The 26,160-nt window shown below is 42.0% G+C and overlaps 2 protein-coding genes across 3 annotated transcripts in view; one reads left to right on the forward strand and one right to left on the reverse strand.

Moving 5' to 3' along the window:
* Positions 1-4,451, forward strand: part of slc25a21 (solute carrier family 25 member 21) — an 83,775-nt gene extending 79,324 nt beyond the window's left edge. The window contains exons 9-11 of the mRNA XM_069721129.1: positions 1,395-1,576; positions 2,726-2,778; positions 3,215-4,451. Of these exons, the coding sequence (XP_069577230.1) occupies positions 1,395-1,576; positions 2,726-2,778; positions 3,215-3,276 (297 nt within the window). The 3' untranslated portion in view covers positions 3,277-4,451. The remainder of the gene's footprint in view (positions 1-1,394; positions 1,577-2,725; positions 2,779-3,214) is intronic.
* Positions 4,452-8,481: 4,030 nt separating this feature from the next.
* Positions 8,482-16,080, reverse strand: pax9 (paired box 9). Of its 2 annotated transcripts, XM_069721110.1 has the most exons (4): positions 16,002-16,080; positions 14,729-15,343; positions 12,593-12,730; positions 8,482-8,742 (listed from the first exon to the last, which is right to left on the reverse strand). In XM_069721110.1, the coding sequence occupies exons 1-4, from the start codon at positions 16,003-16,005 to the stop codon at positions 8,567-8,569; spliced, it is 933 nt and encodes a 310-aa protein (XP_069577211.1). In that variant the 5' UTR covers positions 16,006-16,080; the 3' UTR covers positions 8,482-8,566. The 2 variants fall into 2 exon arrangements, with proteins under 2 accessions (XP_069577211.1, XP_069577212.1); XM_069721111.1 differs by lacking the exon at positions 12,593-12,730.
* Positions 16,081-26,160: the final 10,080 nt, after the last annotated feature.

Raw genomic sequence — 26,160 nt, forward strand, 5'->3', positions numbered from 1 at the left:
GTGTTTAACAGTATGATTAGTTCGCCTGACTGCCACGGCGAGGAGGAAGCAAAAATCAGAGAGGAGCTTGTAAGATCAGCCCCGCTAATACCTCGTCTGTTTGCTCTTCATAACATCCTCAAGGTTTCAGATTACACATCCGGCAGGGCCTGATGGCCCAAACAAAAGTTAATTTTGTTTAATGGAAACGTTACCATACGCCAGTTCCACATGTACAAACTGGAGCATTAGATTAACTCCAATGAACTAATTGGAAGCAGACAACGGTGCTATTTTCAAGACGAGGTTACAGTGGGAGGCCAGGCTCTGCTATATTTTCAACATTTTTCCAGTGACGCATGATGCACAGAGAACCAAGTGGTCATCCTCTGTGAATGATAATTATGTGGCTGGATGACTCAAATAGCATCGCTTCTTAGATTGTGGACGTTGCTTTTGGGAACGATCCATCGGTATGTACATTTGATGGAGCGATCCCGCTTGTGAGAGGTTAACGACGGCCATTGTTGAGGCAATAAAGCATAAATATTGTGGCCTCTGGCAGGCTGAGCTGATAGTGGCATTTCTCCAGATCTCCTTTGTCTGCAACGTGAACAATGAGCTCGCAAGTCAAATGTGTCTTTAGTCAAATCCAGAGCGACGAGCTCAGGCGTCTCTCGTATGGCCATTTGAATAGTACAGAGGAGGCAGATAGCACACGGCCATCCTTCACAAGTGAATGTGTGAGGAGATGTTTGCTTAAGGCTGTTAGGAAGTGGGTTGATGGGTGTACTTAGGCCGTGGCTATGTTACCCCCTTCCCCACATCCCACTTGAAAAAAACAGAAGAAGTGGGATTAGCTGTTGATTTACCACGGCTCTCGGGGTGTCCAGCCGCTTGAGAAAGGCCTGGACCAGAGAGGCTGCTGTCATTTGTAAAAATATCCTGGCTAAAATAGCTGTCAGAGCTCTCTGAGTCTGGGCTTCTTTGGTACAGTAATACCCCTGTGCCGAGTCACAGCCCAATTACCCAAATTGTCCCCATATGCCTCCCCAGTCTGCCTGCATGAACCCTGTTTATAAATCCTCCGTCTTGGCTCCCCCAAAGAACATGTGCTTCTGCTCAGCCAATCAGAGCGCTGCACCACAGTCAGGAAGCACTAATCTGCCCCCCGCTACCATAAAATGATCAGGGCTTTCATGCCAGCTTTGCAATCATATACACAAGTCCCCTCATGTTCTCCTTCACTTTCGCTCACATGTATATACACACATAATGCCTCACTATTGACTTTGTCAATCCACTGCCGCTACTTCCTTTTTGTCCGCTTCATTTGCTGTTTATGTTTTGTGCTCATTTTTCCAGTAAAATGGAGCTTGTTGAACAAACACACTTTATTCTCCTCCTCTTCACAGGACCCCACCTTAGAGTTCCTGAGGAAGTTCGCCATCGGCCTCGTGTCCGGGACCATCTCCTCCTGCGTGAACATTCCCTTCGACGTCGCCAAGAGCCGCATCCAGGCTCCCCAGCCGGTGCCGGGAGAGATCAAGTACCGCACCTGCTTCCAGACCATGGCGCTGGTGTACCGCGAGGAGGGGTACGAACTACCGGGGGACGGGGAGGGGGGAGGGGAAGGGGAAGGGGACTACGTCGGAGATCCCATGGACAAAACTTGAAACACTCTCACCGGTGCATCCAAGAATTGATGAGCCACTTTGTCTGTTTCTTTAACATCTGATAGTTGGTTGTCGGCCAAGCTGGCCTTCAGGAGAAGACAAATGTAGCAGCTGCAAGTTAGCGCGGTTTCATTGTGAGCTTCCTGCACCGACTACAGGAAATGCTGCGTGTTGATGCAAAGTCGTGATCCGATGAATGGAAAACAAATAGTGACGTGAGATTCTGGGCCATATTCCCGACCAGTGCGATCATACATTTCTGCAGTCTGTCAGTCGTGTAGTAAATGTTAACATATTTTCGAGCCTCGGAGAGTGACAGCTCTAAATGGAAGCTTCAAGGAAAGATGTATGTTATGTTAGCAATCGCCCGAGGCTTTCCACTTTCCCCCATGCGGCTCCGCGAGACAAGGGCCAGCGACATGTTTGTAGTTAGTGCATGTTGTTAGTTTGCAGTTGGGGGTTGCTGCAAGAGCGGGCACTGAAACGCTGTCGTCGCAGGGGTGCGTGGAAGGTGCCCCCGCCGCCACATCCAGTCCCCTTCCCTAACACAACACAGTCCCAGCTAATTAGTGGTCCCTATGGGAGACGTCGTTAAGCAGACCCTAACGAGCCGCGCGGCGCTCCACGGGTCAATCTAATCAGACAGAGGGCCAGGGAGGAAGTGGGTCGAGCCTTATTAACGCCATCAGTGGCGGGGGCAGGGAGCGGGACAGGGAGCACGAGGCGGAGGCGGGCAGCCACTGATCACCTTGAACGCATTAAGGGGCAGGTACTCGCCAGCGCTGGCCGTTAGACCGTTTGTACGTGATGGGGTGACAGACAGACAGACAGGCAGGCAGGCGGGCAGGCAGGCAGACGGAGAAGCAGGCACTCTGCATACGCACTCAATGATGCATTGTAGTAGTAGTAGTAGTACATCAAAAGTACACTTTAATACTTGAGTAAATGTTCTTTCCATCAGTGCACATGTATAAAAACAGCCAGGGCTTAAACAAATCTTGACATGATATTTTGGATTCTGACTACAGTTTTTTGTAACTGTACGTTAACGTCTTTTATCTTTTCTCCAGGTACTTGGCGCTGTACAAGGGGTTGGTTCCCAAGATAATGAGGCTTGGACCAGGTAATAAAAAACACTTCCTGTATACTGATTTTGAAGTCATCGCTATGGTAACATTACCTGTCACAGCAGATGAAAAAGATTTCACCTAATAGTTTTAGTTTATAGTTTGAGATTTGTACATGAACTGAAATCTAGGCTGGAAGCACCGTTTCCTTCACAGACTTATTCATTATTATGTTTTTTCTTATATATTTGATATAAAAAAAAAAAAAAGACAACAAGGTTTACGTGATAATTTCTCATACCTCTAATAATGTTTGAATTGAAATACTGTGAGCTAGACATACTGTCTATCCCCCTTTACACATAGTTTACAAGCTTCTATAATATGTATATTCCCATGTGTTTCTGGGGCATTAATATCCACGATAATAATGGTATTAATTCTTAAATAAAGGCTTACTCCTTGTGTCTCTCTCTTCTGTTGTGTTTGCAGGTGGAGCAGTGATGCTGTTGGTCTATGAATATGTGTCTGGATGGCTACAGAGGAACTGGTAACAGGAAAAAAACAAAAACAAAGGAAACCCATGATAGTGCCTTATTGTTCCTTTTTGCCAGTATTGTTAACTAACCAGATCAACATCTTCGTTAGTTTCTTTTTGTTTTTACCATGAATGCAAAATACCAAAACAGCATTACAATATATCAGAGCGCAGCGATTCTCAGGAATTAAGAACAATCTGAAAATAGACAAACACATTTCTAATAAAAGGCAGGTTTTTGACATCGGATCAATAAGTTTTAAAGTTCCGGGGAAGCCGTTTTATCTGACTGAGTGCACCGGGGTCCTACACGAACACTATATATTTGTTTCAAATTTAATTAATTTAATCATGATTTTAGTTGTTGTTGTTTTTTTCTCTGTGTTCTTCTCACCGTTTTAAAGTGAGTGATGCATGTTTGGGGAAAATGTGATGTCACTTACCTGTGCACCAATCAGAGTTAAGCAAATTTTAAACCAAACTCCAATGACGGTTGTGGGGCCGTTGGCAGTATACTGTCAGTGACATCTGATCAAACCACACAGGTCTGATGAAGCAGATTGTAGAACTCTTAATAAATATTGACTTCATAAATACATAATAAATTAAAGCCATTTTTAGAGACTTTAATGTTAAAACATTTTTTAAAAGATGAGGGCGTGTTTACGTGACGACCTCTATTACTAGTTATACTTGGACACACTCTTGAGTAAGATGAATCTCATCTTGTAGACCGACATGAACACAGCTCCGCTGGATCATCCGCCTCCAAACTGGAAATCAGCAGCAGCGCACTCACTCTGTAGTTGTGGAGTGATGCGCAGATATGCATCCATCTTTGTATGTAACACACATCAGTCAGCGCAAGTATATAAACCTACTGTAATCATACTCGTACAACGGAGCCTTACATTATCTCAAGCAAAACAAACAGCCGATAAACAGCTTCAATACGAGTTACAGCACGTGCATTGTGTTGGCCGGCTGCAGAATGTTTTCAATGAATATCTTTTTGCATGACCGACAGGTCGTGTTCCTCCAATAAATTGGGAGTTTTATAAATTCCTTTATTTTAAAAGATTATGTTGCTTTGACTTTTTACTTCAACACCTTAAAGAAATGAAGCTATTTTGGGAAGTTTCTTGCATGAATTGGTAACAAATAAAAAGGAAAAGCAAAACTTAAACTCCACACTCGTTTCCTCACTGTGTGCCTGCATGTGACGGGGGGTTGGGTTACGCACTTGTGTGTAGCAGTAGGTTTGTGTTGCGACGTCGATACGAGCATACGACCTCCCTTAAGTCCCGTCCACACACACACACACACCCCCCCCCCCGCCCCCCTTCGTCATCGCCCTCCTTCTCGTCGACCGCACCGTCAGAGCACGTTGTTGTTCGAGTATCTGTCGGCTGGTGAAGTGTCTGTGCTTTTTTTTTTTTTTTCTCTCTTTCCTCCTCCCCTGAACACAGCTTCAGTGCAAGCTAAAACAACAAGCATAAGAAATTCAAATGTGGGCGAAGCTGCAGGAGTCGAGGGGGTTACCGCACACATTCTCTCCCTCTGCCAGTCTAACTCAAATATGCAAACACACACACACACACACACACACACACACACACACACACACACACACACGCACACACACACACACCTGTTGCACAGCCTCGGGCACTTTGGCTGCTCTTTAAGAGACTCATCTTAACTTCATCTGGTAGTCGCTTATTCTGAGCCACGTTGGCATTTGACAGTCGTCTTTAATGTGGGAGTTTCTTTTCTGCCAAAATGGAGCGGCTCCCTGTTCTCTGCCCGGCGGGGCCCGTGGTGACAGGCTAACAACTGCGGCTTGCAGACTGATGGAATTGTTAGCAGCTAACCTGTCCGCTCTGCAATTGGTGTGGCTGAATGTTTGTTTCACACTTGACAGCTTGCAACATGTGCGCCTGTATTGCCGGTAGCTAGGCAACGGAGCCGCCCTTCACCTAAATTCCCTGCTGATCATAAATCTTCAGTGAAATGTCCTTCTCCCCATTTTCTTCTTTTTTAAAAAAAATTCTTTTCTTTTTTTTTTTAAAACACCCTTTCCGTGTATTTTCCACATCTTCGTCTGTAACATTTCAATTCGGTGGCTCCACTTTGACAAGCCTGCAATCTGGGCACAGCTCTACCTGTCACTTCCAATGCAAATGTGACTAATGATTAATATGTACGGTATTAAAATGGGCGCAATTTACTCTCCACGTAAAAAGCAGTGAGCCGTGCATTCGTACACAAAGACACGGGACCAGACGTCTGGTGATTTTTTTTTTTTTTTTTTTCCAAACCGCCTTCTTTATTTAAGAGGTTTTACTCACCTGTCTGCTCAACGCTGTTGTTTTAAGACATTAAGAAAACACTCTGGCTGTTGTCAGCCTCTTTTAAAAATATGTTCACTGAGCAGAAACATGCACGACGTCCCGTGCTCAGCCAGTGTTACAATCCCTGCTCTGTGTTACTCTCGCAAATGGCTGTCTTGTTTCTGATTGCATGTGGAGAAGTAAAGATAACCATATGACACTGAAGTCAGACTCCACATAATTAATTATAAACACGTGTCTGCCCCTATTTTTAAAACTACGCCTTTCAGACCTCACCTCCATAAAGCTGACCGATGTTCGGCTACGAACGCAGGAACTATCAGACTTTTTGAGAAGCTTCCTCCTGTCTAGAAAACACACTGTTCCTGTTGTTTTGTTTTTTTATTCTGGTGTCAATTAAGACGACCGCATTTTAATTTTCTTGTATGAGTCAGAGGAGACTAACAAGACTGTGTGTAGCTCATGTAGCTAAGTTGAAAGGAAAAGTTGTTTGGCCTTGTTGTGTGCAGGCTGAGGTAAAAAAAAAAACAAAAAAAACAGGGCATGTAACGACTCTTTCATGCCAAGTTAACTATCATTTTGCTGTTCGTGATGGATGGTGGGATGGCGAAGAGGGGGGGGGGAGTGGCTGGTGCAGCGAGTGTGTGTGATCATCGCGTCCCTGTGATGTGGTTCACATACGGTCAAAGAAACACAACGATCCCTGAGCAACGGTCCGTGACCACTGGATGCGGGGAAGAGTGCTTTCCAAGTCAAATCAGCTCCTGCATGGGGAGGACTGTTGACACTGTCACGCGGAGGCACTGTTTATGCTGTAACGCAGGAGGGATAGAAACCTCCTCGGCAGCAGGTAAATGCTATGTGAAGGAGCAGGTGAGCAGGCTTTTATCAAAACTATCAATCTACGACGTCGTGCCCACGCTGGAGCCCAGTTTGTTAAACGTGTGGTTTCCACTGCAGGGCCAGACTGGACTTGCCAGACTCGCACATAATTTATTACACCAAACCCCCACCCCCTCCCTGCCCTCCTCCCCTCCCTCCTTCAAAACTTTCAGAAAGTATTTTTGCATCATTTTGCAACCATGTCATTTGTCAGCTGGCCTGCGTGCTTTTTCTTTTGTAATGAACATGTTGAGTTGGCCCTGACAAGCCCTATTTGGCCCATTTTGTGGCTGCTGCAGGTTCGCGTTTGGGTCACATGTCTGATGACCTTGGAGACCGCAGGCCGATGAGCCTATTTCTGGCTCTCTGAATGTCCGTGGACTCCACCTCACCCCGGCCGTCTGCGAGTTCTCGGCACACGATCGGCAATTTTTAAGGGACAGTTTTTTGGGGGTTTCTTGCGCTAAACCCGAAATTCTTTAAGACTAACTGTGGAAAATTGTCATGCCATTAGAACATTATTCTAGAAAAGATAGTAGGACTTTACTTGAGTCGTCTTTTTTTTTTTCTAAGTTTAAAAGAACAAAATATTTCACTGCTTCTTGTGTTTTTATCGCTTCACTTTCAATTTAAAATATGTCACAATTTTCTTTTACGTCGATTTATACATTACACATAAATTGTGTAATAACTTTTTTTTTTTTTAGGACTAATTTTGAATCAAATATACACCTGAATTGCTTTAAACTAAATATTCCTTTGTCAGTCAGGTAATATGCAGGTATCATTTTTAAGGGCCACATTAAATGTAATGAGGTGAGAAGAAAGGTATTAATCTCTGCTATTTTAATGGCCAAAAGATTTTAAAATAATTACATTTTGTGGCGACATACACTGTGCTCAAACCTTTCCTGATGAACTTTCCTAGTGAGCCGTGACGCGCGGTAATAGAAAACCCAGGCTTTGCAGGAGCACGAACGCTTTTTCTTTTTTTTTTCTTTTATGAAAAGCAGTTTCCTGCTCATGTAAAACAGGCCAGCAGGCCACGATGGCCTGCATTTAAGACGGAACGAGACACAGAAATTTGTAAATATGTCAGCTGTAACGGTGCATACTTCTTCTGTTCTCGGAGTAGTACGTGTTGAGGATTCCCCCAAACCACCAGCGAACGCCATGAAGACCAATAACAGCCAAACAATTTAATAAGATACATTCAATTTCATTGTGCAACATTTGTCAATTGTTAATGCTCTCGACTCCAACATAAGACCGATGACAATTTTGTCTACATGTGCGTGGAGGCATCCGTGCTTTCTGTAATTGCACTTCATTCAACGTACCTTAAACTAATAAATAAACTTCTCTCTGGAGCTCTCGGACACATTTTCAGAGAAGTGGGAAAACAATGCTCCGCAAGACAGTTACTTTTATCAAATCATAAACGACAACAAAAAGCATACAAACGTTCAAAAAAACAAAAACAAAAAAAAAACAATAGCAATTAATAAGCACCCTGAAACACTAATGCAAAGTTTTTTTTTCCCTTTTTCTCTGATTGCGTATTCATGAAGTTATACATTACCCCGTTTTGCCCAAAGACATTTGCAGAAGTGTGCAGTAAAGAATCTGAGAGGAGTTACGTTGACAGATGGGGCAGCAGTCTTTCATCAGTCCTTCAGAACACCTGTCCTGCAACTTCTTTGAGACAACAACTTTGTTGTGTGGATTGACGGACCGCTTATTCCTCGTGTGTCTTCGGTCTGACTGCCTTTAGCTCGGCGGAGGGGGACGGGTGGCGGCGTCGCGTTCTCATCGGCAACAAATATGGGTCCCGGGGGCCCGAGTCCTTCATAGAAAGGTGGCAGCGGGAATGAAACGAATCCACGGGGGGGTGGAGGGGACAGACTTGGGAGTCCCCCCCACCCCCCCAATCCTCTCCATCTCCTCGCTCACCCCACCCCCCTTTCTCCCATCAGTCTGCGGAGGTGACTTCACAGCGCCGAGGCGGCGACCGGGTGGATGGCGTCACGGTTGGCTGTCATGCTCTTGAAGGCCAGCGGGGTGGCGGTGTCACAGCTGCGGGGAGATAGAGCACTGCCACTGGCCGGCTGCCATGTGGGTCCGGTCACATAGGCCGACGTGGTGGCGCTGCACCCCGTGTAGGGTGACACTTGGGTGGGAGGGCGGTAGTGAGGCATGCTGGGCGCTGTGACATAGCTGTTCACTGTGGGCAATCCATTCGGCGTCTGGGGACAAAAGAGGGCCGAAGATTAGTCGGTGAACATCTGCACTGTAGGCCCGGAAAGGTCGCGAGGAACTTTTTTTTTGGGGGGGGGAGCTCCGAATTATTAAGACACAAATTATTTTTCCACCGGTATCTCCTTAAATAGGGAGTGTAAAAACATATTTTAGCTGCTTGTTCAGTGAGGTGACCCCCGTCCCAGGTACGCAAGCAGCTGCAATAGGGGGGAAGAAACGGAGGCAAGCCGTAGAAGAAAGTGAAAGTGATGTTGGTTGAATTATAAACAGCACAGACTTCAATTCTAGCTTCACAGCCACCACATAAAAAACCCATTTTCCCAATTTCGATGAAAGTATGAATGATCAATTATGCGCTCTCATGCTCCTGGAACATATTAAACAAGTATAAAAACCGTACATGCATGATTGACCGTCAGTATGCGGACCTTGTTTTCTACCCAAAAGTGGACGTTTTCTCCGGCGGCGGTGATATAACACGCCAGACGATGGGAGACGGGCGGGTTGGGGGCGCCACAAAACAGATGTCATGATAGATTGAGAGTGAAAAGGCAGGAAGAAGGGAAATATGATAGAGAATGAGGCAGGGTTCGGAGCATGAATGGGCTTTGCTTCTCTGGCACCGCGACAGGACTTAACTTGAGGAATTCACCAAAGCATTTCAGCAGGGAGGCAGAATTTCTGTTCCTGGGTGGTCCGCGACTTCCGAGAATTATTTCGACAATTGGGATCTTTTCTGTTGCTTATTTTCATAGATTCACTTGACTTGACAGAGTCACCGGCGACTTCTTTAAAATAGACATGCAAAATTACCTTCTGAGGCTGACATTTGTGGTGATTATAAAACATAACTGCAGAGCAAAAAAAAAAAAAAAAAAAACTGTACGCACGCGCCTGTGGGTGTCTGTGGGTCGGTGCCGGGTGACTGCGGGTGTCTGGGTGAGTGTTGGCGGGCGTTGACGGCATTTGTGGGTGTTTGTGTCTTCCCTTCGCTCAAAGATACCGACGAATATTTCATTAAGTGCTAAAACAGCCTTTCTATTGGGTTAAACGTTTTTTTGGTTTTGTTTGTTTTCATCTCCCAAAAAAACAACAACAAAAACATATTGTCAAACATTATCACAACTCCAATTAACAAAAAAGCGCACGCACAACCAACGAATACACACGACTACATGCACACATACAGTATGCAAAATCCCAGGAAACTCCCTCTCAGTTTAACACCACTAACTACAGCCTCAGAAACGACCACAGAGCTGAACCAACACCTGTCTGGACACAAAGTCAACAAAATTGAAAGGTTTACAAAGGATGAATTGGCTGCATCAGATTTCATCCTTTGTTTGGTGTCCCTTTTATTTTGTCCACCCCTCCTCCACCAGCTATTATCAAAGGAAGTATACTTATATGTAGCCTACTTAGTACAATACACTATAAGATATGCAAATATTAGAATTTAGAGGAAATAATTATTTACAGATTTATAAAAAAAAAAAATAGATATTAAAACGGCCTGATGGAAAACACATTTTATAAGCTCATCTTTGGTCATTTAAGAGATATCAATAATAATGTATGTTTGTGTTTTTAATGGCCTTTTGATTTATTGAGTAAACGCAAAACCAGAACTGAAAAATGAAAAGCATTTATGCCATTCGGTTAAACTCAAAGGATTCGCCTCGTCACGCCCCAATAACGGTGTTTATATTTCAAATAAATCATTAAAAACGTTTCGACACGAGGAGCCTTTTAATTTGGCGAGAGGAATTTTTTTTATTTACAACTATTTTAAACTCGTACTTTGATGGAAAAACGCGTCAATACGTTTCTATTGTTCTAGAAAAAGAAAAAAAAAATCAGATTCAGCACGAGCCGCCACCGCGCGCGGGTTTGAACTCGCGACTCTACTTTAAATCCGTTTATGACGCTCTTCTTCTTCTTCTTCTTCTTCCTCCTCCTCCTCTTCCTCCGGGGGTCCCGTGGGTGCATCTTGCCCCGCTCTGCCCTCTGAACAGCGCCTAAAAGGCCACGTGTTTCTAACCACGGGCTTTTGGCCTTGTGGAGAAATACGTGTGATTTAAGCCCGCTTGATATTTGACGAAAAATAAAATGACCTTTTTTTTTTTTTTTTTTTTTTTAAGAAGTTTTCCGTGTCCTGCTTTCGGTTCAGCTCGTACTTGACAAGTCGACGTTTAAGAAAATATATAAAACAATTTATAGGCCTATCGCTTTGTTAAAGACTTTACTTTGATGGCTGGAAAGAAGGCGATTTGTAGTTTCAAATCTTTCGAGATGTTTTGACCCGTGACCGTCTCACACAATTGCGAGCTTGAACAATCAGATTAGGGCCTTGTTTGGCAGAGCTGCCTTGTGTACAAAAAATAAATAAATAAATAATCTTTGAGTGTCAAAGGCAAAATCCTCTCTTTTGCTGGAACACTAGTTTAAGTAGTTTAAGAAGTAAGCTTCGCCGTTCTTTGTTTTTCATGCAGTAAACTCTGTAATTTATAGAGTTGTTATTTTCTGCATTTAATGGCTCACTTCTGTTTTTGTAGAGCTGCTTGGCTAACCGCTCAGACAGTTACTGTGTCCACTTTGAACGCTCCTTTAATCTCGCAGCATCGGCCCTGTTTTCTGCGTAACGAGCATGAAAACTCCCCCCCCCCTCCTCCCGTGATAGAGTGGCTAAATAAATTATGCAGCATGGAAACTTTTTTTTTTTTTTTTTTTTTTTTTGCTGTCAAGAGCGCGAATCGCAACGGCCTGAAAAAAAAAAAAAAAAAATACGAGAACAAAAATGAAGCGCGCATGCGCGCACACGTAAAACCGTCACCACGACCTTTCCGTTTGTAACCTGCTGTGGGAAAAGCAGACGTAAAGGCCTGCTAAGAGTCGTTCTAATATTAGCGTCGTATTTAAAACAAAGTACAGGTGAAGCTAAATAAAAGTGAACGTAATCCAAAATCAATTTGGGATTATTAGAAAATGTAGTCGCAGAAATGTATGGGAAATTCAGGTAAAATATCGTTTTTATAAATAATTCAAAATGAAAGGAAATTCGGCGTCGGCTGTTTTATTTTGGATTTAACTGTTCACGTTTATTTTGTCGACTTGAAATAAACTCGGGTGCGAAATAGTGACGTTTAGGTCTTTAGGTTTTACGACTGTTTAGCGTTGGTTGAGACAAAATAATATCCTATAGCCTACTATACTCCTAAAGCTGTGTAAAACAAACAAATGACGTGATGCTGCTTGTTCCTGTTACGCAGCTCAATGACTTGACTCAGACCTGGACTACAGCACCAGAAACCAGCCCATTAAAATACTGTATGCTTGAATTAAATACTTTATGCTTGAATAAATTACTAGGAAACCGAAAACAGACTATTGACTGCTGGCTCTTATTTATGGGTCCAACTAGTGTCTGAGTGTTTAGCACGCTACAATTAATTTCAAAAACCCAATAAGATAATAACTAGGCTATTGAAAACTCCACTAATTATTAAATTAATCATTCATAAAAGCAGTGACCCAGCTGCATAATCTAAAGGAAGTGTCCCTTGTAAAGCCAGAATTAAAAATTAAAAAAAATTATTAAATATTACAAAAATGGACCATTACTTTAGCCAGCAGAAGGAGCGCATTAATGCTATGAAAGGCAAATTTCCAGGCCACACAGCCTAATTATTAAAATATAAAAATACTTAAGACTGCAGTTAGATTAATAGGCTGATTTCCACAAGTCTTGATAGATTGTTTTTTTTTTTTAATTCATGTTGCATTTCAGGTTACCCAAAAAAATGTGAGGTGTTCACTTTTCTTTTTTTTTTTTACCTGTGTATTTTGCTTCAGGGTCTAAATGCGGTTTATCCATGCCATTGACTAGTCGAGAGCTTGCTGGTAGGAAATGTGTCCTGTTTATAGCGCTCCATTCTTCTAGTTTGGCGCTGGGAAAGGATGGACTGTCACTAACTGGGAGGGTAAAAGAGAAAGAGAGAAGAGAAGAGAGTGAAGTCAGGAAGAGTTTTTTTTTTTTTTTTTTTTTTTTTTTAGATGGGGGGGGAAAAAAAAAAAAAAAAAAAAAAAAAAGGTCCGGCACAGGCCGCTGTTACTCATGCATCCATCAGCCGCAGGTTAGCCAGGTTGCATGAGACAATAAACCCTGTGACATTTTGCACTGAACCACGCTCATTTGTCATTTTACGCACAAATAACATATTTGTCAAAGGACTTTGGTGTGCGTAAAGTTCTTTTTTTTTGGCCAATTAAACAAAAATAACAGCATTAGTGTCTGAAGTCAAACGTACTCCTGGTATTATTCTCTCCAACTGTCTGCAGGTGAGATCAAATATTCTTAAAATATCGGTCTGAGATATTTAAAATAAACACGACAAAGCTTCATCTTTTTCTGTGACGGATTATTAAAGATAACACTGGCGAATGGTGAAACTATCTGTCGTATTTTTTTTATTTTTTTCCACTTGCCGTGAAGTAAATGTGTTTAGACTGAGCGAGGCTAAATGTTTTGGTTCCTCCTTAAAGATCAGATGAAGATTGAGGCCCAGTCGAAGACGGTTAGCAGTAAGACGACTCTCTGGTGGGTCAGAGACATTTTAGCCCACCAAATCGTCTTCCTGTCGGGGACAAAATTAGATTTACTTTCACCGACTCCCTCCTTTTTGCGTGATGGATATTATATTATACAGAGGTCCCTGTGTTTACTAAGGGAACAGCAGCCCCACCAATGTCATAACTCGATAAAGAGCGTTAAGCAAAATGCATGTTGAAACTGATTGATTGAATTCACTCACAGCAGTTTGAGGTTTTTTTTTTAACCCGCGTGCGCCTTGAAAATAAATATTAGCTCAGGCAAAAAAATTCCCTAATAGCTTGTGATGTTAAGCCTACACATATTTCTTTTTCTATGAATTCCACATCCGGCTTTTACAGTAATTTGACTAGTGAAATCACTTCAGCGCTCACGTCACCAAACGTCCTTAAAAAATCTTAAACCAGCGTTGAAAAACCTGCCACAAACATCTGCTAATAATTTGGAAATGCACAAATTGTTTATAAAGGCAGCCTTTCAAAAGACATTCCTGCCGCTGTGATTTCTCGTGGATATCTGCCTCCCCATTTGTCTCGATTAGTTTGCTCGGAGTTGGGAGTTTTTTTTTTTTTTTATTTCGCGTGGAAGTGGAGAGCAGCCGAGGCGTGTTTCTGCAAGGTTCGTCCTGAATCCTCGCAGTGGACTGACAAGCGTTTTCCCTTCCTGCCACTGGCAAACAAGCTCTCCAGAAAAAAAAAAAAAAAAAAAAAAAAAGCCTTCTCACACCACCGAGCCGGCCATTAACACTGATTTATGCCGGATCCTGTTTCACTGTTTCCAAAACAGTTGCGGTCTTGTTGAGTAAGCTACAAGCCGAAGAGCTATCTGGGCCTATATACCTGCGTGTGTGACACGACAAACACAACACGTGCAGCCGAAAACGCATCGCGACTCGAGTTAGGTCTCCGAGGCCTGAATCACCTGAACACAGTTCTTGCCCAAAAACCAAGTACCAAGTCATGGCACACATTCAGCACACCTCATTTTGATACACTTCGTCTCACCGCCTTTCCCTCCGCTGTCCCTCTTAATATTCCACATCCGCCTCCTAATTATTACTGCAAGCTGGAACATCTGTTTCTGAACTTTCAAATCAATATCAACAGGCAGGTTAAATGGCGTTTAAGCCTTCTCTTCTCCATGAGTTCATAACGTTCCGATGGGTACTTTTGGAGGCCTATAAAAAAAAACAAAAATAATTGGACTAACTCAAAGGGGGAAAAAAACAAAAACAAATGCCCCGTTTTTCTCTCCAACACACAAGCACACATTCGCACTCTTGCGCGCAAAACCCCTTCAAAAGTTGGTTAAATGCAGTGCAATAAACAAATGTGACCGCCCCTCCGTGTGGCCATGCTTACTTTGTTGCTCGGTAATAGACCGTATCCCCAGAATATCTGTCACAGAGTGCGAGGAAGGCCATATCCTGTGCATGGCCATGTGTCCGGGAAGGGTGGGCATGCCAGGGGGAGTGGGCACTTTGGAGGTCGGGTATGAGTATAAGTGGTTGTAGGGAATCGTTGGTTGTGGCGGTGGGTGAGGCGCCTGCTTGCCCGACTCGTAATGGCTCTGCTGGGACAGATTCCCAATCTTGTTTCGGAGGATCCGACTGATGGAGCTGACGGAGGGCAGGTTGAACTTGTCGCAAACCCCGTCGGCGAGTAGCCTGTCCCGGATCTCCCAGGCAAAAATCCCCGGGTCTCTCTGCTTGTATGTCCGTATGTGCTTGACCACGGTGGGTGTGGTGACCCGTGGCTTGCTGCCTCCGATGGCCCCCGGGAGGATGGAGCCGGTCTCGTTGTAGCGGGCCAGGATCTTACTGACGCAGCCGTGGGAGACGCGCAGCTGCCGGCTAATGTCACAGGGTCGAATCCCTAGTTGGGCCAGCTCCACTATCCGGAGCCGGATGGCGTTGGGGAGCGGCCTGCCGTTCACGAAAACACCACCAAGTTGGTTCACCTCTCCGAAGGCAGGCTCTGGTGTCAAAAACAAACACACAAAAAAAAAAGAGCACAACAATGAGACGGAGATTAGGCAACAAACTCGAGGCCCACCACACACTTCCAGTTGCGCGGGTTAAACCACTTATTTATTAGACCTGACGTCGCTAACAATTTACTTATTTACAGAAATCAAATACAGCAAATAGGTTTAACACCTTAAGGGCGTCTAAAATTACTTATTCCACGTTTTGTCATTTCTCAGAGCACCGTGCAACTAAAACTCCTAACAAAAAAAAACAACCACACAATACACTGAGGCGCAACTTTTGAAACTTTAATTTTCACCAAACTCTTAAAGTGATAAACTGCTTGTCTTGAGTTATTTGAGTTTAAGCACGATGTTTGGGTGAAAAGTATCAACTGTGCTGACTGATTGCTGTCGCACACGGAGGCTAAACTTCACGCGGGTGTCCAGCGTTCAGAGCCAAAAACCCATGCGTAACTGACACGTAATAATTCAGTAGTCTGGTTTCTCCCCGTCAAAACATCACAGACCGACAATATCTCGCTAGATTTCCACAAACTCGCCGTGGTACGTTGGACCGTTTCGCTGCATCCCTGACGAGGAGGGGGAAAAAAAAAAAAAAAGGGAAAAAAAAAAAAAAAAGCAACGATCCAACATTGAACTCACCCATCGTGTTAAAGCCGCAAATGAAGAATACGGTGTCCGCGTTGTGCCTCCTGCGTGGATCCTGCTCCGCGTCCAGCGTGTCCACTGTCCAAAAATCGTGTCCAAGAAAATCTTGTTGTGCGATAAAGGAACAAGAGGGACAAAATTCTCGATCTGTTTCCTGACGGCGCCGGAGACAGGCTTACATTTCAATCTGTTGAAATCAAGAGGCTGGGCTTCCACAGCGTCTCTCTCCGCTGATTGGTCCAGCTCTTCTATCTACGGACGAGATTGGTCCAAAAGTTTGACATGACAAGTCCACAGCGATTCCCTCCCCCCCCCCTCCCTCTCACTCCGCAGTCCTCCCCCTCATCCTGCTCTCCCATCAGAAAGCAAAACTGGAGATATACCACCATGAATGTGTTTGTTATTGAGACAGATAGTGTGAGTATGATGCAGTATCAAGATTTGGAATCACACTTTCACTTTTTCAACAGTCAGGTAGCACCGAATTAAAAAAAAAAAAAGATACGTAAAAAAGCTCCCGTTGGAGACCATCACAAGAAAACGCCACCTGAACAGTATTAATATTTTCAGAAAAACACATAAATTTGTGCATTTTAAACCCCAATAGCTGCAATTAGTTTGATTACTTGCTCCTGTTTTTATAATAATAATTAACCCTTTCAAAATAAAATATAAGCCCAGTTCTGCTATGACTTTGGGTGGCTTTACGCTCCACTACACCACTCTTCATCTTTAACCTTTTAAATGGCATCATTAAGGAAATAGGAGGAAATGAATGATTGCTTTTGAGTTATGTAATTGCCTGGATAATATTTGTAAATTGTATCTGTGCGCTTTTGAATTATTTTACTTTTCTTACTTACTTTTTTATTCTCCCTTACGCATCAACCGTCGACTGTTACACTGTGTAAAACGCACCAAAAGCAAATACTTCACGGCACAACGATTGGCTGAAAATGAGCCGATCAGAAGGCGAACATGTTTAAAGTTTGGAAAGGATTTGTCTTAGTCATGCTGTTTGGAAAGAAATGGCTGATTTACAAAAAATATAGACGATTTAACAATCGTGCCAATTCTGAATTAAGTATTACTTGATTGATTTGGACATATGTGAAACGAACATTACACTTTAAAGTGTTATTTAAACTCAACCATTTTCCCTTGTCCATTTTTAAACTTTAAATCCGTTTGATTTGCATTGAGGCTTTGAGCCGGACCGACCAAATGTTGCCTTTTTTTTTTTTTCTTCTTTTTTGCCAATTACGCATAGCAAGCGTTAATAGTGTGCAGGCTTTTAGAACTCTCATGTGATAAAAGAATTACCTTTTATTTCTTAACTTTTACATAATTGCTTCCCCGGCTCAAGGTTTGCAGACAAAAATCCAAGAAAAGGGATTAATTCCACCTTTACTATCCCTGCATTAATCCTTTCGCTGTATAGAAACCCCACTTGCAAGTATTAAGGAAGATTTGTTGCTTCCCGACACGAGAAACAAACACACGCCATAACTTTGCGCCTTCAACTCTCTCCCCTTTTTGACACATGCTTTGGGTTTTCTCGTGTCATATTTTTTTTTTTTTTAAAAGGCCAAGGCGCATGACTGACCGTCATCTCTGCACAATCTAAAGGGATCAACGTGCATGTAAACATCAAACGGTACTCCCGTGCAGCCGTGCAATTAGGAATATTGTTGAAAACCTCTGCTGACATTAAACACCGACGTGGCTTTGGGTTAGGGTACAAAATGTACACAAAGTATTCGTCGGTATTTGTTTCAGCACGCACAGCTCTGAGGGCTGGATACTGGAGGGGATATTTTGTTTAGTTTTCCCACCTTTTCAGGATGGCGTAAATCTCTGCAAAGCAACAAATTGCAGTGTCCGTGTCCGCACCAGTACAAGTCGGTTAAAGGAAGCGTAAATTCACGTTTTTTTTTTTTTATCTGGAGATATTTTTGTTTACATGAAGAGTTATTTGCCTTGAGATGACCGACTGGGGGCCTTAGTTGACTCCATTTTTTTTTTTTATTATTTTTTTTTTTTTTAACAATTTTTTAATTGTTACCACGGCATCACCCCTCGTGCCCCCACCTGCCCACCCTGCTCAGCTCCCAGGCCCACTAATGCGTCAAGGATAATGTTTACGGTGGGGAAACGTGCTCGACTTGTTTCCATTGAGGTGCCTCTGGTGGCTGAAATAACAAAAGGTCAGTGGTGAGGGGATCAAAGGTCTCCGCAGTCTGCTCCATCTTCAGCAGTTTTCGACTGGACGGACATGTGCATTCCTCCCCTTTTAGACTAGACGTCCAACGTGACGGTACGTGGCGCTGCAGGGACATCACCGGGTTTTAATACGTGTTTTTTTATTTATTTATTTATTTTTATACATGTTTATTAATGACACCAGGCAGCACCTGGGGAATATTAACATTAGACCGTTGTTTGCAAGAAAGAATTACAGGTTGTTGAAATAAATGTCAGACAAGTGATGTGAATATTTACAATCAGTAAAATCGCTGCAGATGAACGGATCATAGCGACTGTTATTATTATTAATATTGTTTTTATTATGCTATTATTTTATATCGACTATTGAGCAAAACTAAACAGCATACTGATCTTAATAATAATAATGATAATACTAATATTAGTGATAATAATAATAATAATAATAATAAATTATAGTTTAAACTAGCCTCCTTTTTAAAAAAGCCTCCTTTCATATTGCCTTCATCTTGAAAATAAAACGTTATGTATTCAACGTACAACTAAAATGCACACGCATGTTTTTTTTTTTTTTTTTTTTTTAAAGATTTGTGATATTTCACTCGGCTGAGATCCACTGTCGGAGGCCTGTTAGCCTTGCGGAGCCTCCACGCATGATTTCCACACACTACATGGCTGTCACATGCCTGCGCTGCTCACGAGCCCAAAATCGTCCATGTCGAATTGAATTGTTCATACCGCCTGTGAAGGCAACGCGTCACTTGTCAGACAAATTGTGCACCGATGGACTTGAGCTTCTGCATGTTTCTCTGCAGGAGATACTATGTGCCGAGCTTTTTTTTTCTTCTTCTTCTTCTCTTCCCCCCCCCCCTCCCCCTTCTAATGTGGTCTGTCTTTATTTAGAGATGGATAGCAGTGTCCTCTCTGGGTGACAGTGGGCTTTTTACGTCATAAAAGTCCAGCATTAAAATCAGTACTGCAGTTCCTTCAACATATTTGCAAGAGAAGTTTAAAGATTGAGACGTATTATTATATTAATCCTGCATTTAAAAAAAAAACAAAAAAAAAAACAACAACAACAACATTAAAATGATGTTTTCAAAATGCCCTTTAGTCTAAATCCTGTGGGACGTGTATTGCAGCCAAGCATTCGACTGATTACTCCACTCATACACGCACTGACAGTGGGTCCGGTGCTTTTGCACACGCACGTTTTCTGTGCTACATTTGCAGTGCAGCGCTTCCATCACACTCCATATCCACAATTTAACGCTTGAGGTGCATTTTGTAAATAATGTAGAAGTGTAATATACTTGAGTTTCTGACACTTCCTCCTGCTTGTTTGCAGTGAAGTGACCTGCAGCCCCCCGAGCTCGGTCCAAGCAGCAGGTTTTTCCTTATTGAAGCAGTTTCTCTCGCGCACTTTAACTTTTAAATGAGGCTATTTTTTTTTTAAATTTTTATTTATTTATTTATTTATTTTTTACAAATATGCTGAAATTGTGCAGCTAAGATTGTTACCGGGAAAACCTAAGACAGATTCATAACAGTATTCGTGTGATATTATTTTTAATAATTAAGCAGACGGGTAACTTTGTGTTAGTTAATGCGTTGTTTCTTTTGTTTGTTATTGGTTATAAATGGATATTGCAGCAATATGAATTCGGAACAGGTGGATGGTGAAGCCGGATATAGTGGATGCACTTGTCCTGCAGTTTTTTTTTACGTTTTCAACATTGAGTGAAGATTGAGTGCTTTTGCTCGCTTTTTTTTTTTTTTTTGGTAATTTTATTTTAGGAAAAAGTCACTTGGATGTACAATTGAGGTGCTGGTTATCCCATTTGAAAAAAAATTATGAAATGCTGATGCATAAATGGATCCATCAGTATTTCAGGCTGGCAGTCCTTTCCACATAAATACACAAGTTGTGCGTACTTATCATTGAAATTATCATCTAATTTCTCATCTTAAAATCCCTCCCCCCCGCACTTCCCCTTAAATTACATATTGACAATGAGCTTTTCTATCAAGACTCCCATTAACACAGGAGAAGTTACGAAAATGTCTGTGATCTTCTTCCACTGAGAAAATTCTCCAGATATTGCAGACTAAATGTAACGGCTCTAATCGTGCCTCGCTGATTTGGGCAGAGCAACAAATAACTGAATAGTGTGAAGATAGTGCACAGACCACATCAGTCTGTTTACCTGTGTGTACTTTACTTGCTTAATAGCTAAAAAATTTTTTTTTTAAAAATAGGATGACAGGCACTCCCACCTCAACTATGTCCTTCATGTGTGAGCAAAGTCACTTAACCACCTTTTGATTTTTATTTCCCACATTTCCAACGTGTGAAGACATGAGGAGCTCAGCAGTTGTCACCACTCGACAGCAGTGAAGCGCAGCCACACAGACTCTTTGTCTTGGTTCCCAATGCTGAGGCTGTTTCGGTGTCAACTAAACTGAAACATTTGTTATTTGCAGCAGGATTTCGATTAATCCTGATCGAAATAGTTCAACGGTAATCCACCTTCATGTTGCGCAACACGTCAATTCCCAATTCTCTGCAGTGGAGTTCAGTTTGATCCATGATGATGCGGTAAATATGATCTCCAAAAAGTAAACTCACACGGAAATCAATAAACTTGCACTTTACGAAATGAGCTTTTCTTGTGCAAGACTGTCCATGTGTAGTGAGATACCTCATGAAAACGTTTCTCGTACAAAGTCCATGATCACTTTTCTTCAGTTTGTTTCGATGAATCAATACCGAATTAACACAAAAGTGAACGGAGATAGAAAGGATGTAATAATATTAAAATTTGTATGAAACTAAATAATATCACTGTTAAAAAAAAAATAACCGGTAGTAATTTCTATTTATTCTCCATTATAAACGCGACGACGACACTGATGATGATGATGATGATGATGATGTATGATGGTGATAAGAGGTTGGATTCTGCACTCTCCATTAACCATCAACCTTCTAATACGCCTTTATTCTGATTCATTAGAAATAGTTGACAAATGTTATAATAGTTTTATTTATTGCAGTGTCAGCTAGCAGATGTATCTCGGCTCGTGCTTTAATTACTTAATCAAATCTCACTTTCATCTTCAGGAAGTTGAATGAAAACTTTAAAGAAAAGTGCAAACACTCCATCGACGCGTAATTAAAGTATATCGAGTTATACATAATAGAAAATAGAAAATAAACAACATATAATATACGTTAAATAAACGAAACAATACATTTTCAAAGACGATGCAAAAATATTTTGAGCTACTTTGTCAAATATTATTTTTGATTCAAGCAACAACAACAACATCAACTGCAAATTCGAAAAAAATAAAAGCAGTAATTTATCCCTTGTATATATATATGTAGGGTTATTATTATCATAATTATTATAATTATTATTATTATTATATTTTGGGCCCAGTAGCGCAGGTTCTATTTACAATGTGTTTTTTTTTTTTTTATTTATTTTTTGGACTTCATCAGATCCTTCCGCGTAAATTAGCCGCATCCTGATGTCACGTGACTTTGTATCAGCGGGCCTCAACGCTGCAAAACACATCTTTACTCAAGAGACAGTCACTGAGACAGAATCTGAACTGAGACGCACTGACTGTGGGTACTGCTTCCTCTTTGTGGTCCAGCAAAAAAAAAAAAAAAAAAAAAAAAAAATCTAACAGAAATAGTGCGAGGCAGGATCTCTTTATCTGCAACCCGCTCGGACTCAGAGCCGTTGACTGCTGCTCAGACTCTCGGTGGAGAAAAGCAGCAGAGCGGTGCAAAAAAAAAAAAAAAAAAAATAAGTTTCCCAGCTCACGGTTTAATGTTCCCAGTAAGATCCTGTGGGAAATCCAAGTCACCGCTAATGGCTTATTACGGGGACGCGCAGGGATTTCTTGTTTCACGGAGGGGTTGGAGGTCTGTCATCTCATACTAACTGTCCCCAAATTGACTGACATCTGCAATAAGATACACACGTGCCGAGAGTTAAAGTGTGTGCGTGCTGCTTTGAGAGAACACCAAGGCCCTGAAGTTTGTTGCCCAAAAAAAACAGAGCACCAAGGGGGGGGGGGGGGGAAAGCGTTGTCGCCTCCAGCTGCTTGATACAAATCAGATAGGACTATATGGATGTTTAATGTGTGGAGACTGCTGTTCTGTAGGGAAATGCCATCACTTTGGGCGCCTTTAAAATAACCCGCACTGATGACTCTAACCTTTGCTGCCCAAACGGCGGTGACACCATTAAAGTCTTTTCTGCAGGTTAGCACTTCTCCCGGGCTGAGTGGCCCAGTAACTTTAGTGCGGCCTTAATGAGGACGAACGCGGGTTAACGACGTATGTAGTCGTGTTTCAGAGGCCAGGCCCAGGTTTCAACGGAGAGGGACAAAAAGAAACAATATTTACGACACTTTTAAGCATACATCACTTTGACATCTGTTCGTCTGGCACCTGGCATCCATTAGTATTAAATATTTCATTCCGCCCTAATTTGGAGCCCTCTTTGTCCCGAACCAAGGACACTGGAGGGGGTGAAAAAAATGGAGAGCTCTACCTTTACTGCGCTTTTACGCGGCGTTTCTTTTGTGCAGAAAAGTGCAAATGGGGTGTTGATACAGACCACACCGCCGCGTTCTGCACTATAGACGCGAGGAATCGTTGAGTCATATCTGGACGGGACTTATATTGAATTTCCTCATCCATTAGGATCCCTGGTATAAGCGCAGAAACATTCCTGCAATTAGTCAGGTTTGGACGCACGAGCGTCAGACTTTTTACACAGTGTTATTAGATTTCGGAGCAGACGGAGTGTTCAATATCCTCACACACAAACAGAGGTCGCAGGTAGTAGTCAGATGTATAATGTCAGTGAGGACTTTGACAGAGTAGCCCTCTCATATTCTGTTACTTAATCAGGAGTCCGTCGCCCAGAGAAAATAAATGATGGGAGAAATACAAACGACAGAATTTGGAATAAACTTTTCAGTACGTTTTCATTCAAACATGCACGCATTTCTTGCTCCTGAATGAAGAAGAGAGTATTTCACAGGTTTAAATCAGCACAGGCCTCCTTAATCTGTGCGTCATGCGTCACGGTGAGACTGACATGGAAAAAGGGGTGAAGCCTTTGATTTGAAGATTTAATGAAGAGTTGCGTGTTAGTGGAATCTGAAGCAGCGTTTTTGTTGTTGTTGTTGTTGTTGTTGTTTTTTTGTCACAGCTCAGGTTCAGAGGTGACTATAGAAATGGAGGACATTGTTTAGCAGCAGAGGGGTCGAACCAGTCAGTCACTGGATCGAAATCTGTCTGACTGCTGAACTGTTTTAGTCCTCCTGTTTTAGTCTCCCTGTGTGTCCTCATTGGTGACACGCTCTGCAGAGGGTCACTGATGCTGCGGACTCGGTGCCAACACACTCTGTAACCACACAGCATGTCTATTGTGAGATACAGTGGCGCCACCTGGTGGAAAAGAACCGGCATTTACTGCATTCAAATAGGTTTTCATCTATTGAGAAAAACTGCTGTAGAGTATTTTTCAGGACTGTTTTTGAAGCATCTGCCCCATCCACCTGGTGTAGGAGGGTTTTTAATCGTTTGTATTCTGGTATGAACTGATTTGATTTTATTGCCCTGGTTTGGCTGGTTTATTTCATGGATGGCATTGTGAGATTATTATCAGTTAAATCCTCTTTTTCTCTTTTAAATCTGAACCTTTTTCTATTTTAAATATGCACTTTTATGTGTGTTTATGTACATTAAAAAAAGAAAAAAAAATCTTGTAACCTTCATTATTTGTTTTTCCTCTTTCACGAGGACACGTTAAGCTAAGTTATTTTTTATCAGTCAAGTTTTAATGTACTTGTAAAAAGTACCCACCCAGATGAAATATTGCTTTATATGAAACTATTATGTTCGACCTAATTGTCCTTATGACCTTAAGAAGGCATTGATGACTGCGGTACTTCCTTTTAAAGATAATATTCACTCCTAGTTCACTGATTGTCACTCATGTACACAACAGGTGACAGGCAAACGAGAAACAAAAGGTACAGACATGGAGAGGCATGCGGGGATGTGGTTGTTGTATTTATATTTTTAAGAAAGACTAAAGTGGACTGAACTCCACCTGCAGCGTGCGGTTGGTTGGAAGGGTTGGAGGAGGGTAAACAGGTCGGCCTGTCAGTTTTAATGTGTGTCCTGTAGAGGGCAACCAAGTATCACAGATGTCAGACGCTTCTGCGACAGTTCCGAGTCTTCAGATGTTGTTGGTGCTCAGGATGAAGAGGTCTGCGGTTCAGGTGGTACAACTAAAAAAAAAACATACTTGGTAGCTTTTTAAAAAATAAAGCCAGAGAATTGTTTTTGTTTTACTTACTCTTTCAGGATTGTTGAATGAGTCTATCAGTGAAGTTTTCTTTGTTTCTGCAGTGCATCTGAAAAAGGTAGAAACAGGAAACTGAGTTGTAATGACCGACCCTTTTATCTCTCTGGGTTTTTTTTTTAATCGGGAACTTAAATTACAATATAATCAACTTTTAATTTGATTTTTTTTAATTCATCAAATGTTTGACAAAAGAAAAAAAAATATTATTGCAGCCTGTTGTTACTTTAAAACCAGTGTTGATGGGTGAGTAATTCTGCTTGTCTTGTAGAAAACAAACACTGTGTTTCAGATGTCCTAAAGAAGCTCTTTTGAAACATTTACATGTAAGTAAACTCACATTTACTCAGTTCAAAATGTTTTGGTGGTGTTACAGAATTTGTAAATATTTACAAGGGTTTAATAATGCTGTAGATATTGTAAATATATATATATAAATACTATGTACATATGGTTTAAATTGTAAATATTGTTTATAGAGGTGCCCTGCACAATCTGGAAATGTCTGTATTTGTTCTATGTTCCTATGCTACGATTAAATGCAAACAGTTTGACTTTTTTTTTCTTTTCTTCTATTTATTGATTTTATTATTATCACTACAGCAGCTACATCTATACAAAATTCCTATATTTAGATGTGTTTAAATGTATTTCCTGGCTGGAGACAAAGTAACGCCCATGTTGCTTCTTGATCAACATGGACTGATGTGACAGCAGTTGTGGAGTCGATTCACCTTAAGAGTAAGTACCGTTTCCTTATTTTGAGACACTACCTTTACGTTTGGATGCTGTTTTTTTTTCACACTGTTAAATGGAGTTTGAATATTTCATCATTCGTCATGTAATTGAAGCAGTGACTGATCACTGCTGACGGACAGAGGAGGACGGTTCAGATAAATCATTCATCACGCTGCAGACACGGTGCGGAGGGAACAACGTGACTTCATTCATTTTTCTTGATTTTCCTGTCTTCGGTTCAGTACTATCATCTTACAATAGGAATTCTTTACGTTACAAATGCGAATGGCTATCCCCCAAAAAATATATAAAATAATTTAAACTTTAAAGTCCGTGGTGACATTTCAGTGTGTCACATCCAAACTTTCCTGTTGCTGTCCCATTTCCTCTTTGTTTTCTCACTCCTTTTATGACACTGGTCTTGTGTCCTAAAAAAAAAAATAAAAAAAATAAAAAATGCCACACAAACAAACCTGACTTCTTGACACACTTTCACTGAGCAGCGACGCAGCTGCTGCATGGTCAAGCGGCCTCACAAGACTCCAGTTTACTGCGGAGAGAGTGATGCGGCTGCCAAGTAATTATCCCCCCACCCCCCACCTCCCCACCCCCGCAGCCCCTCTCCAAAATGCTAATGGTATTTACAGGAGAGGGAGAAGGGAGAAGGGAGAGGACACGAGCAGCAGGTGCAGCTGCTGGAGCGTGATGTTACACTGAGACACCATGCTGCACTCACAGAGGGGTCATTGTGGCTGCTGAGGTGATGGATAATCAGTCAGACCGCAGTC

This window comes from Brachyistius frenatus, unplaced genomic scaffold (genome assembly GCF_029030835.1).
Source record: "Brachyistius frenatus isolate BFR_SWC_R1_liver_20210118 unplaced genomic scaffold, ASM2903083v1 Contig_257, whole genome shotgun sequence".
Classification (NCBI taxonomy): Eukaryota; Metazoa; Chordata; class Actinopteri; family Embiotocidae; genus Brachyistius; species Brachyistius frenatus.